Source organism: Myotis davidii, unplaced genomic scaffold (assembly GCF_000327345.1).
Source record: "Myotis davidii unplaced genomic scaffold, ASM32734v1 scaffold590, whole genome shotgun sequence".
NCBI lineage: Eukaryota > Metazoa > Chordata > Mammalia > Chiroptera > Vespertilionidae > Myotis > Myotis davidii.
In genome coordinates, this window is record NW_006282381.1 from 668,253 (window position 1) to 681,563 (window position 13,311).

The window sequence follows — 13,311 nt, forward strand, 5'->3', positions numbered from 1 at the left end:
TTCTCGCCCCCGCACCAGCCTCCGGTGAGCCCCCACCCAGGCCGGCAGTGACGCAGGGGCAGACAGGTGGGTGGGCACCCCTGGGCACACGGACAAACACAGGACTCCGCACCGTCCGCCCTCCACATCCACCCAGGAGAAGCCGTTAGGACCGCACACACAATTGTGCCCAGGGGATGCGTGCCCACCCTGTGTGCGGATGCCCACATGCCTCCGGAGAGGTGCACACAGGACCTGGCACACCCACATGCATGCACACGGCATTACACACCCACCCACAGACATGCAACCCTCCCACCCACAGCCCGTCACCATACCCAGGCGCCTCATGTGCCAATCCAGGGGCCATCAACGGTGTGGCCTGCGTTCCTCTGTGACCACGATGCTCCCGTGTGAGCCTTGCACACACATGCTAGGAGGAGGGAGCATGCGGTCCTCCCCCTCCCCTCCCATGCCCTTCTCTCCCCTCTCCCAGCCTCCCCCTGCCTCTCTCCTGACTCCCATTCTCTGGTTTCAGAACATGACCCTCACCTGTGTATTCTGGGATGTGACTAAAGGTAAGGCCTGGAGGACCTCCTCTGGGTGAGACAGGTGGGGGGAGTATGGACTCCCTTTGGGGTGCAGGGCTCTACCCACAGGGCCCCTCCCCTCTTCTCCCTCCTCCCTCTTCTCCCTCCTCTTTGTTCCTTTTACAGAGAGGAAGTCCCTCCTCTTCCTTCTCCCCTCCCTCCCCTCCCGATGGTCCTCTCCCCTCCTCTCCAGGGTCCACAGGAGACTGGTCTTCGGAGGGCTGCTCCACGGAGCCCGGGGCGCAGGCGACACTGTGCCGCTGTGACCACCTGACCTTCTTCGCCCTGCTGCTGGTACCGCCCCCCACCCCCAGCACGTCTGGAGGGGCCCAGACTCCTGTCCTGGGAGGGGGCTTCCTGGCAGGGGCCACGGCCTTTGGGGGTAGGTGGGCCTGGCTGCCAGCTGATGGGGTTCTGGTTGGGGGTGTTGCCCACAGAGGCCGACCCTGGACAAGGCCACCGTGCAGGCACTCGTGCGAATCTCCCAGGTCGGCTGTGGCGCCTCCATGGTTTTCCTGGCCTTCACCATTGTCTTCTACGTGGCCCTGAGGTGGGTGACCCATCCCCACTCCCCCCTGTCCTCAAAGGCAGCACACGTGCCGGGCCAAAGGCACCCTGGTCGTGCACAATCATATTGACGTCCTCTCCAAACCTTAGTGTCCTCATCCGTAAAATAGGGCCGGAGGCTGCCAAGTGCTGGGTCATTTCAGTTACAAGGGGCAGAGACTCCACGCCCATGGGCTTACACATCCTCAGGAGTGTGGGGGCCAGGTAATGGAGAGACCCCAGTGAGCTCACAGCAGGTGCGGTTCGATCCAGGACCAGGTCCCCGGGAGTCGGTCTCCCTCTGCTTCTCATACTTCGCTCTCTCCTTTGTCAATCGTCCCTGGCAGCTCCTTTGTCAATCGTCCCCGGCAGCTTCTCCACCCCCAGGGGCCTCTGGGAGCCCAGGCTTGCATCACAGGCTCCCAGCTGTCCTGACATAACATCGCACACGGAGCCCCCAGAACTGAAGTCTTTCAAATATTTTTAAACAATTATGTAGCCCGACCGGCATGGCTCAGTGGTTGACTGTTGACGTATGAACCAGGAGGTCAGGGCTCGATTCCCAGTCACGGCACATGTCCAGGTTGCAGGCTTTATTCCCAGTGTGGATCATGCAGGAGGCAGCCGATCAATGATTCACTCTCCAAAAGTATTAGTGGCAAGAGAATTCTTCGCTCTCCTTTGTTAATCGTCCCCGGCAGCTTCTCCACCCCCAGGGGCCTCCGGGAGCCCAGGCTTGCATCCCAGGCTCTCAGTTGTCCTGACGGTTCACATCGGACACGGAGTCCCAGAACTTAAGTCTTTCAAATATTTTTAAACAATTATGTAGCCCGACCGGCATGGCTCAGTGGTTGACTGTTGACGTATGAACCAGGAGGTCAGGGCTCGATTCCCAGTCACGGCAATTCCCGGTCAGGACACAAGCCCAGGTGGCAAGCTCGATCCCCCAGTGGGGGGCGTGCAGGAGGCAGCCGACCAATGGTTCTCTCTCATCATTGATGTTTCTCTCTCTCTCTCTCTCTCTCTCTCTCTCCCTTCTGCTCTGAAATCAATAAAAATACATTTACAAATAAATAAATAATTATAGACTCGCAGGAAGTGGTGACCACAGCGCATAGAGTCCCCTGCTTTCTTCACCCAGCTTCCCCCAAAGATGGCATTTTCTATCCTCCTAGTCCCATTTCAAAACCAGGCACAGACAGCAGAATGCATCCAGGGAATGGCGAGTTATCCATTGGGCTGAAGCATCGAGTTGAGGGAGGGAGGAGACCGGCAGGATCCGGGTGGCCATGGGAGGGCTCCTGGGCCGGAACCGGAGGGCCCTCACTCTGGCCGCGGCAGGGGCGGAGCAGAGGAGGCGGGGTGGAGAGGCCCCGTGATGCCGCGGCCCTTGCAGCCCCTCGCTGGCCCTTCCCCCCCAGGTTCTCCTGGAAGAGGTTCAAGTCAGAAGATGCCCCTAAGATCCACGTGGCCCTGAGCGTCAGCCTGTTTCTCCTGAACCTGACCTTCTTCATCGTTGTGGGGCACGGCCCACAGGGGACCCCTGCTGCCTGCATGGCCCGGGGGGCCATCTTCCACTATTTCCTGCTCTGCGTCTTCACCTGGATGGTGCTGGAAGCCTTCCACCTCTACCTGCTCGTCATCAGGGTCTTCAACACCTACTTCGGGCACTACTTCCTGAAGCTGAGCCTCGTGGGCTGGGGTAGGTGTGGCCGGGCGGGGCAGAGGGGCTGGCTCCGGGGTGTGCGTCCCAGCAATGCCGTGCCCCCTCCCCCGCCCAGGCCTGCCAGCCCTCATGGTCATCGGCACCGCGAGTGCCAGCAGCTATGGCCTCTACACCATCCGAGACCAGGACAACAGGACCACACTGGAGCTGTGAGTGGTGGCTGTGGGGGCAGGAGTGACGCCGGGTCCCTGGCTGCACATAGGGAGGCCAGGGGGAGGTGGAGAGAGGAGGGACCCAGGAACTCAAGGCGAAGGATCCTCCTATCCGCAGGGGTAAACTGAGGCCTGGAGAGAGGATATGCAGTGAGCGAGGGGACCTGAGAAGGAGGAGAGAGACCCGGGGCAGGAGGTGGGATGCCTTGCTCTAGCCGGTCCACCACCAGCCCATCTGGCACTTGGGGACATGTTTTTTTTTTAAATATATTTTTTATTGATTTTTTACAGAGAGGAAGGGAGCAGGATAGAGAGTTAGAAACATCGATGAGAGCGAAACATCGATCAGCTGCCTCCTGCACATCTCCTACTGGGGATGTGCCCGCAACCAAGGTACATGCCCTTGACCGGAATCGAACCTGGGACCTTTCAGTCTGCAGGCTGACGCTCTATCCACTGAGCAAAACCAGTCAGGGCTGGGGACATGTTTTTAAAGTGCCCCCTACCCCCAATCTGACAGGCCAGGCACCCAGCTAGATTTCAGCCCCCACCTGCCCCCCTCAGCCAGGTGCCCTTGTGCAGGGCACAACCTGCTCATGTATCCCCAGCAGCTCTGGTCCTATCTAGGCTCTGCCTCTGTGTGACTTTGGGCAAGCTTGTCCTCTCTCTGGGCCTCAGTCTCCTCATCTGTACAATGGGTGGAGGGCTGACAGACATGCTCTTTTGGACTTTCACCCCTGCAGTGCAGGGAGCAGTGGGGCAGAGCCAAGCCCTGCCCAGGGCGTCTGTCTTGGGCCCATGGCTCTGTGCTAAGAGGGGCTGGTCATGTCCCCTGGACTCAAATGCAGGGACCACAGGGTAGACTATAAGATAAGTGCATGTGGCAGCCGACGGGGGTGGGGTGGGGGGCGCTGCATTAGACTGGCAGTCACACACCCGCCTAATGGGCAGCTGCCAGGCACGTGTGTTGTTGTTTGTTTTTTTGAGTGTGTGGTGTATTTTTTATTGTTTAAAGTATTACATGTGTCTCCTTTTTCCTGATTGACCCTCCCCGCCACCGCCCACCCACCGCCCCCGCCCCAGGCATGCGGTTTTACAACAGAAGCAGAAATCTGGGTGCTTATGCCAAACCTCCTACTTTTTAAACGATGGTCATTAACTCATTTTTTTTTTTACAACATCATGTGGGGCATATCTTTTTTACAACATATCTTTGGGGCCCAATTGACCCTTCTGCACCCACTAGTCTAAAGAGACAGCAGAACCCTAGCCGGTTTGGCTCAGTGGAGAGAGGGCCGGCCTGTGGACTCAAGGGACCCAGGTTCGATTCCAGTCAAGGGCACAGTGGGAGGCGTGCAGGAGGCAGCTGATCAATGATTCTCTCTCATCACTGATGTTCTATCTCTCTCTCCTTCTCCTTTCCTCTCTGAAATCAATAAAAAGATATTTAAAAATGAAAATAAAATAAAAAAGAGACACCAGACCGGAGCCTCCCAAGAGCCCCTCCCCCAGGAGAGGGGGTGGCTGGGTGGAGATGGGAAGGGCGTCTTCTTGGTCGCTGAAGGTCAGTCCGGGGAGACTGCCCAGGGCTCGCTGGTCAGGAGGACCTGGCCCCGTCCCAATGGCCGCCCACCTCCACCAGGTGCTGGTTCCAGGAGAAAACTGCCCTCTACGCCACCGTCCACGGCTACTTCCTCATCACCTTCCTCTTCAGCGCTGTGGTGCTGGGCCTGCTGGCCTGGAAGATCTTCACCCTGTCGAGTGCCACGGCCGGCAAGGAGCAGCGGCAGCACTGGAAGGGGGTCCTCACCTTGCTGGGCCTCTCGAGCCTGGTGGGCATGACCTGGGGGCTGGCCATCCTCACGCCACTGGGCCTGTCCACCATCTACATCTTCGCACTGTTCAACTCCTTACAAGGTGAGGCTCCTGGGCCCGGCAGGTGGCGGCTGCCCCATCCGCACCCGGGGCGGGAGGTGGGGATGGGAGGCAGGGAGAGAGTGGTTGGCAGGAAACAGGATTCCATGAGGCCAGCTCAGGTCAGGGCTGCTGACGGTAAATATCCGACCCAGGCCTCTCCCTAGACCAGGGGTCCTCAAACTTTTTAAACAGGGGGGTCAGTTCACTGTCCCTCAGGCCGTTGGAGGGCCGGACTATAGTTTAAAAAAAAAACTATGAACAAATTCCTAGGCACACTGCACATATCTTATTTTGAAGTAAAAAAACAAAACGGGAACAAATACAGTATTTGTATTTGCATGTGGCCCGCGGGCCGTAGTTTGAGGACCCCTGAGCCTAGATCCTCGGGCCAGAAAGGCTGGCTGGCCTCAGGGGAGCTGCTGCCAGGCTCAGGAAAAGCCCTCCAAACCAAAGCAGAGACTTTCTCCATCTTTCTCTCTGGAGCCACGTGCATCCTCTCACCTTCTTCTCTCTCCGCTGGCCCATTCCCACCCGCGGCCCCCAATATGGTCACCTCAACCCAGGACGACCTGCCACGTCTATGACGACGGTATGATTAGGTCTCTTCCAGTTCTTAGGAGCGTCAAGGATCTGATGGGGCCGCCTTAGACAGATAGAAACATCAATGATGAGAGAGATTCATGGGTTGGTGGCCTCTGCACGCCCCACACTGAGGATGGAACCCGGGCATGTGCCCCGACCAGGAATCGAACCGTGACCTCCTGGTTCATAGGTTGACGCTCAACCACCGAGCCACGCCGGCTGGGCACCCTTCATATTTAAACCTGAACTCCAAGATGCCTTTTTGATTCTTTTTCCAGTTTCATTTTGCCCCATTTTCCCCTAAGTTCTTGAACTTTTACGATGGGGCTATTTCTTCTCTGGGCAGCCGCCGCCAGGCCGCCCAGCTCCCTGTCCCCACCGCCATCCCCACCCCCTCACTCCGGGCTCCCCCTGCCCTCTCCTCCTCAGGTGTCTTCATCTTCTGCTGGTTCACCGTCCTCTACTTCCCGAGCCAGACCACCGTGTCCTCCTCCTCCGGCACCGCCCGGGCTGAGCAGACCCACACGGCGTCGCAATGACAGGACTCTGACCCATGTGTGCGCCTGGACAGCTCCCGGCCTCCCTCTGGGCCTCGGTCTCCACGTCTGTACAGTGTGGCTGGGGAGGGAGGACGAGGGACAGGGCGAACCACATGATCTCAGAGGTCCCACCCAGATCAGCTCTGGTATCAGAATCCCCCCATCCAGGACTGCAGGGGCTCAAGGTTCCCATAACCCTGAGCCTCCTCCTAGCACAGAACAGCACCCTCACCCCTGCCGCTCTGCACCCTCACCCCCCCACACCCCACCCCACCCCTGCCTTCATAGAGAAGCAGCCCATCTGCCATTGCCCACCGTCTGGTCTCAGTAAGAGGAGAGTCTGTTGCTGGCACGGCCCCTCCAAGGAGCCCAACCACCCCTTCCCCGCTGTTGTCACTGCCTCTCCACCCGCTGGCTCCCCTGCCCGTGGTGAGGGGGCATTGAGGAGGTGTCAGCTCCTCAGGCACCAGGTAGTTGTGAACTGGAGGTTTGTTTGGGGGGTTGGACCCAGGCCACCTGGTCTCGGCCAGGCCCACCATGGCCTATTATCACAGAAGAACCCCCACCATTTGGGGGGCTGCCAGCCCTTCAGGTGCCAGGACACTGACATTCAGAGAATGCCACTCAGTGGGTGACACCCCAGCAAGGGCCCTGTTCCCATTCTGACTGCCATGTGGGTGGCTTGACCTCTGACCTGCTGCCATGGTAGGGGTCACGATGGGGGTCACAGTGGGCTGGAGGTGCAAGGCAGGGGAGGGGGCTGGGCTGAGCAGAGAGAGGGAGCACATCCCCCAGCCTTCCCCCCCCCCACCCACGCACACCCCACCGGGAATCTGAGCACCTACAGCTACAGAGCGGGCGCTTTGCCGGCCTCACTAGCCCCGTCAGCCCAGCCCTGGTGCGTCCGGGCCCTGAGCAGATATCCGCCGGCCTAGTAGGTGGATGTGTGAGCTCGGCTGCAGCCTGACAGCCCTGAGCCAGGGGCGTGTCCCAGGCCTGACCCTGCTTCCAGCGGCTTGACCGCTGGGTCACAAGCAACCGCATGCTGTTTCCTCCATAGGAAACAAAAGGAGGCAGATAATAGAGATGGAGGAAGCGATAGAGAGATGAAGCCAGAAAGAGAGAATTAACAGATGAGCTGATGCAAAGGGAGAGATCAGAGAGGGACAGATGGAGAGAGACACAGCCCCCTCCCCGCACCCGCTTCCCCAGCCTGCGGACAGGAGGGCAGAGCCCTGGGACGGTCCCCCTCCCGGAGCCCCATCTCCACCATCAAGTTCCGCTCCAGCCTGGCTTACTAACCAGCAGGGAATCGCACCCCTCCCCACCCACACCCTGCCCAGGGGGCTTTGCAGCCGGTCAGGCACATTCTACAGATGAGAAGTTAGTCCAATGAGACCCTCCCCACGGCCCTGGGGCTGCCGGCCTGCCAGATGCCAAGTCAGGGCCAGCAACAGATGAAAGACAGGAAGGGGGCGGGGGGGCTATTTTAAGCAAGTCACCGTGTTCCTGGAAGGGAAATCCTGGGGTGTGGACATCACAGCAGCTGAGCCACAGGCTTCGGTTTTCTGCACACACTTGGTGGGGCGGGGTTTATCCTCACAGACCTATGATTCTCATGCCAAGGATCTCAGCTCCCTCCCCCCAACGTCTCCGAGTTGCCAACCTGCGCTCAGGAAGAGCAGAGGGACGCCAGGGTCTGAGGGCCTGGGTTCAAATCCCGCCTCTGCTCCGAAGGGGCCGCATGTCACCGCGCCTCTCTGAGCCCGCTTCCCGCTCCGTAAAATTGAGATCGAGTCCTGCCTCGTCCTGAGAGCACTAAGTGAGGTGACGAAGTCAAGTGCCCCGCACGATTCAGGGGGAGGTAGTTGGCTCCCCGAGACCCCCTTCCTTGGCCTGAAGAGAAACCAGGCGGAGCCCTTGTGTAAAGCCTGTATGTGAACTAGGAGGTCCGGGGTCCAGGTGTGAAGGTTAAGGCTCCCTTCCAGATTCCGTCTCAGCTCCGTCAAGTGCACAGCCCCGTGTGGGGACGAGGCATGGAGGCCCCGAGAGGCCCACCAACCTGCCAAGGAACAGTTCCTCACCCGCTGAACCTGTAAGGCAGGGGTGGCAGCAGCTGCCCCACAGGGTTGATGAAGGATTAAATGAGACATTGGCTGAGAGGGCTGCCTGGTGCCCGGCCCGCTTGGTCCCTCAGGAATGTGATGGGCCAGAACTTGGCCTTGGCCATCACCTTATCAGGCCCTGGGCTGCAGGCTCATCGGGGTGCTGCAGATGGGCCCCCCGGCCCACCATCACCACCATGGCTCCCTGATTCTCTCCACTCTACCCCAATTTATTTACTCCTAGTATGTTTTTATTACAATGTAACAAATATACAGGAAATTAGAAGACCTACTTATTCTGTGCTCTCTGACAGATAATATCAGAAGACAAAAATTATTCACAAATTAATCTAGGAATACAATGCAACTTCAATAAAGATTCCAAATGATTCTTTAAGACTTTTAAAAAGTTATTCTAAAATTTATATGGAGGCATTTAGGCCTCACATAGCTACCTCAACATATATGAAAGAGGGCATAGAAGGAAGACTTGAACTACAGACTCTTTAAGAAATTATTACAAGACCATCATGATAAATCCAATATGGGGTTTGTGCAGGGATAGGCATGAAGACCAGTGGGACAGAATAGAGGGCTCAGTGGCCGACTCGTGTACACTTAGGAGACATAATACATGACTAAAGTGGCATCACCAAGAAGGATGAACGATCCGATGATGGCTTTGGAAAGTTGGCTCATTATATGGAGAAAAATAGGACAGAATCTCTCTCTAACCCCTCAGAATTTGGACTAGGCTGGCTGACCCCGGGAGTGGGCTTCAGGCAGATTCAAGGTCTAAATGGAATGCCAAAATTATGATGTTAATGTAGGAAAATATTTTGCAACCAAAGGGTAAAGAAGGACTTCTCAAGCAAAAATTCATAAGCACAAAACATCAGACTCAAACCTGGCAAATTTAATCACATCAAAGCTAAGGTTTTCTGCTTAATGAAGGACACCCAGGGATATATTAGAAGACACAGGACAGAATACGGGAAGATATTTGCAACATCGAAAACCAGAGAGGAACCTCTGGAAGTCCTGCCAATCAGAAGAAGGATGTCCCCTATAAAGAGAAGTGGGCTGAAGTCTTAAGGGACAATTCAAGAGAAGGAAACACCTAAAACGAACACATTAGTACATCAAGACACGTTTAAAAGCATGAGAGACACGCGTTTAATAGGGATACCGGAAACTGGCAAACGTTAGGAAGCCAGATAATACCAACCGCTGGCAGGCGCAAGGGTTCTAGGCTCCCTCACGCATTGTAAAAGGTGGGGAGAGGGTAGGTTTCAACTGCCTGGAGAAAAAACGGAGTGCTGCTGCTCTCCCAGGTCTAAAAGGGACAGGCCCACGGCCTGTGTGGCACTGTCCGCTGTGGAAGGGAGTTGGTCCGTCCCTGTGAGAGTAAGGAGGTTATTCACGTGGATCCGTGCCATGGACACACAGCAACACAGATGGGTCTTGAACAAAGTGAAAATAAAAGAAACAGGAGGGCCGAAACCGGTTTGGCTCAGTGGATAGAGCGTTGGCTTGCGGACTGAAGGGTCCCAGGTTCGATTCCGGTCAAGGGCATGTACCTGGGTTGCGGGCACATCCCCAGTAGGAGGTGTGCAGGAGTCAGCTGATCGATGTTTCTCTCTCATCGATGTTTCTAACTATCTCTCTCCCTTCCTCTCTGTAAAAAAATCAATAAAGTATATTTTAAAAAAAAGAAACAGGAGGTCTGAATGCAATATCATTTACACAAATTAAGAACAGCAGCGTGCAAAACAATGCTCATTTGGGTGGAAAGAAAAACACCCATCAGAAAGGTTGCCTATAGGGAGCAGGGAATGGGTGTAGGTGTAGGGATAAACGGAAGTAAATAAATATACAAAGGAAATGAGATGGTGCATGGGGGGGAGGAGAAAGAAGCCTATCTATGCTCCATCCACCAGCCCAACACGTCACTGGCTTCCCGCTTCCTCGTCCCTCCGGCCTTCACCCCGGTGAGCTGCCCACAGAGCTAATCACGGGGTGCGCACCAGGACTGAAGTCCGCACGCGGTCTCGTGAGTTTCCCCTCCGTCTAATTTATCCTTCACATGTTATTTCCCATGACTGCATACTGTTCCAACTGGAAGGAAAGAATCCTTCTTTACTGTTGCGAATTGAGGTCAGCCCTACCTTTCAACCAGTAGCAGCTCTTATACACCCTTGTCAGGACAGCTGCCGTGTCTCCCCAGGATTTCACCCCCAAACCTCCACAGGGCCGCATTGTGACTTCTGTGGGTCCCCTTTTCTCCAAAAACAGAAACGGGAAACGTTTTAACCATGGCTGTGCTTTTCAACTGGCTCGCCAACATTCCTGAAACGCTAACAATCATCTCTTGCGAGCTGGCATACGCTGGTTCCAGCCCACCGCCGGCCAGGGAACCTGCAGCCCAGGGCTTCCGGGGCCAGACCTGGGTAGTGACAGAAGACTACATTTCCCAGAAGCCTCCTCTCCCAGGAAGGCCCTCCGCTTCAGAAAGCCGTTACTATGGAGACAGACTAAACAGATAGTACAGGCTGTCCTAGGAGGGTGAGAGGGGAGTAGGGGACTGAGGGTGGCTGGACCCTGCCTGGCAGGGAGGGTGGGGGAAGGTGCTGGTGGTAAAGGGGCTTCTTCAGCCCTGACCTCTCTGGGGAAGTTTTCACTGTGTGTGTGTGGGTGGGGGGCAGGGGGAGGGAAGAAGAGGTTGCTTCTGGGGAGGGTGTAGAAAATGACGTGTGGGATGGGGGACGCTTCTGGGCCTCTGGGCAGGGTCCAGGGCACTTTGAGGCCAGAATGCCCCTCCAAGCTGTGGCTGGCGAAGCGGCCTGATATGGGGAAGGATCCAGCTCTGCCTCTGATGACAGTGTTCTGTGACCGTGGGCTCAGGCCCATCTTAGCTCCTGCTCTAGCTGTAAGTCCCTGCTGCCCACCGACACCTTGGCCCTTTCCGCTCAGGCCCATCTTAGCTCCTGCTCTAGCTGTAAGTCCCTGCTGCCCACCGACACCTTGGCCCTTTCCGCTCAGGCCCATCTTAGCTCCTGCTCTAGCTGTAAGTCCCTGCTGCCCACCGACACCTTGGCCCTTTCCGCATCCTGCTTCTTTCTTTACTTACCATTCTCCCCGCCCCGCCTCCCGCACACTCTTCTGGGATTTCCCCATCTCATTTAGGCCCTAAAGTGCATGGATTTCAGAATATATACCCAGATCGGCTATTTACTAGCTCTGTGACCTTAGGCTGTGCTCTTAACCTCTCTAGGCCTCAATTTTTTTGATCTGCAAAGTGGGTATCATAATAGTGTCGGCCTCGCAGAGTCATTGGAGGATAAATGAGCTTATCTCTGTAAAACCCTTAGTTTGCTTGGGAAACTGTAAACACCTGATTATTATCGCTGTCTCTGAGCTCATCGTCTCTGTGTCCAAGAAGCAGACAGGGCTGTGTTGCTTGACTGCTGGGCTCAGTGGGCGGTTCGCCTGCAGGGAACTGGGGTCTGGAACGGGCCTGATGGACACAGGGCCTCAGGTGTGATATTGTCCCCCCGGGACTCAGGTGGGTTGACCTCCAGAAAAGCAGCAGATGCGTTCAGCTCCTCCAGAGCCCTACAGAATGTCAGACCTGATGGAAAACACCTGTCCCTCCTTTCATAGTATGAAGGGGAAACTGAGGCCCGGAAAGGGGCAGGAAATGGTTCAAGGGCCCTGCAGGAGCTGGGAGCAGAGCCTGGTTTTCCCCTCACAGCTGGTGGTCAGTGACTTGCCTCCCCAAGAGGCCCAAGTAGGGGTTGGATCAGGGAGGTGGGGCCCAGCCTTCACCTCCAGGTCCCTTTGCCCTCCTGGCCCTGGTCACCCCAGAGGGTGATGACAAGTCTGGGGAGACCTTGCTCTGTTCTCCCCAGCCCTCACTACCCCTCCACCACCACAGTCTGTGCATCCGGTCGGTTTTCCTCCTCTTTGGACCTTTGCCCTGTGTGCTGTTAAAAAAAAAAAAAAGATCTTTGAGGTGGGGTAATGGAAAGCCATGAGCTGGAAGGCGGGCGCTGAGATGGTGTAACAGGAACTGACTTAAACAAGCAGAAGCTGTTTCCTCACACAATGGGAAGTCCAAAGGTGCTACTCAGGCCTCACGGCGCCTCTTGGGATCATGGCTCCCCTGCCTCTTCACTCTGGCAGCTTTGGTCCCCACGAGTGGTTATCTCACGGTCATGCATTGGCTGTACCCCTGCTTTATGACCCTGTCCCAGGCAGGAAGAGGAGAAGGGCCAAGCGTCTGTGCCAGCTGGGCTCACCCCTTTAACAGGTAGCAACTTGGATTCACATCTCAGCGCCCCAAACTGGGTTCAAGTCACAGGGCTGACGCTAGCTGCAAGGGAGGCTGGGAAGCTGAATATTTTAAATCGGGGCTCTGCTTATGGAATTGGGGGGTGGATCTTTGGGTTGGCAAGTAGCAGTCCACCTCAGCAAACCTTGGCTCTGGGACCATGGGAAGGCCTTTCCCAGGGTACATATGGCGTCTCGGGTGGCTCTCAAATGACCTCATCCTATGGGCTGACCCAGGGGAGTGAAAGCTGTATCAGCTCCCCGCACACACACCTGCCTCTGGTCCAGGTCAATTGGTGGCAGCCCTGCTTTTGCCCCCTCTGTGCCTCAGTTCCAATTCTAGTGACGTTAACTTTTATTTTGTTATATTCCATACCTCCACCTTACTATCATGAGTAATTTCTTTAAGCCAATTCACTTATTGGCTTAATAAATATATTTAAGTAGGAAATTCTATAATACTACAGTAATCCCTTCAGCATTAGCATCATGCTCCATAGAAAGGAGATACGGTGAGGCATGGCTCAGTGGTTGAGCGTCGACCTGTGAACCAGGAGGTCACGGTTAATTCCCAGTCAGGGCACATGCCTGGGTTGTGGGCTCGATCCCCAGTGTGGGGCAGCCAATCAATGATTCTCTCTCATCATTGATGTTTCTCTCTCTCCCTCTCCCTCTCTCTCTCTCTCTCTCTCTCTCTCTCTCTCAAATCAATGAAAATATATATTTTTTTTAAAAAAACAAACAAACAACTTGCACTGTGTCCCTCAGGAGTTCCCCTCTGCTGATGAGTCACCTTCCTACTGTTGATCCTATTCTCACAAGTAGGGCTGGCCTCCTCCCCCC

At 55.9% G+C, this 13,311-nt stretch overlaps 2 protein-coding genes across 2 annotated transcripts in view; both read left to right on the forward strand.

Moving 5' to 3' along the window:
• ADGRG3 (adhesion G protein-coupled receptor G3) overlaps positions 1 to 8,513 on the forward strand; it is a 17,628-nt gene extending 9,115 nt beyond the window's left edge. Inside the window, exons 6-12 of the mRNA XM_006752873.2 lie at positions 518 to 557; positions 763 to 863; positions 1,007 to 1,119; positions 2,537 to 2,817; positions 2,897 to 2,990; positions 4,636 to 4,910; positions 5,922 to 8,513. Of these exons, the coding sequence (XP_006752936.1) occupies positions 518 to 557; positions 763 to 863; positions 1,007 to 1,119; positions 2,537 to 2,817; positions 2,897 to 2,990; positions 4,636 to 4,910; positions 5,922 to 6,031 (1,014 nt within the window). The 3' untranslated portion in view covers positions 6,032 to 8,513. The remainder of the gene's footprint in view (positions 1 to 517; positions 558 to 762; positions 864 to 1,006; positions 1,120 to 2,536; positions 2,818 to 2,896; positions 2,991 to 4,635; positions 4,911 to 5,921) is intronic.
• A 4,444-nt stretch (positions 8,514 to 12,957) lies between these two features.
• The window catches only part of DRC7 (dynein regulatory complex subunit 7), a 20,120-nt gene continuing 19,766 nt past the window's right edge, over positions 12,958 to 13,311 (forward strand). The window contains exon 1 of the mRNA XM_006752895.2: positions 12,958 to 12,980. Within this exon, the coding sequence (XP_006752958.1) occupies positions 12,958 to 12,980 (23 nt within the window). The remainder of the gene's footprint in view (positions 12,981 to 13,311) is intronic.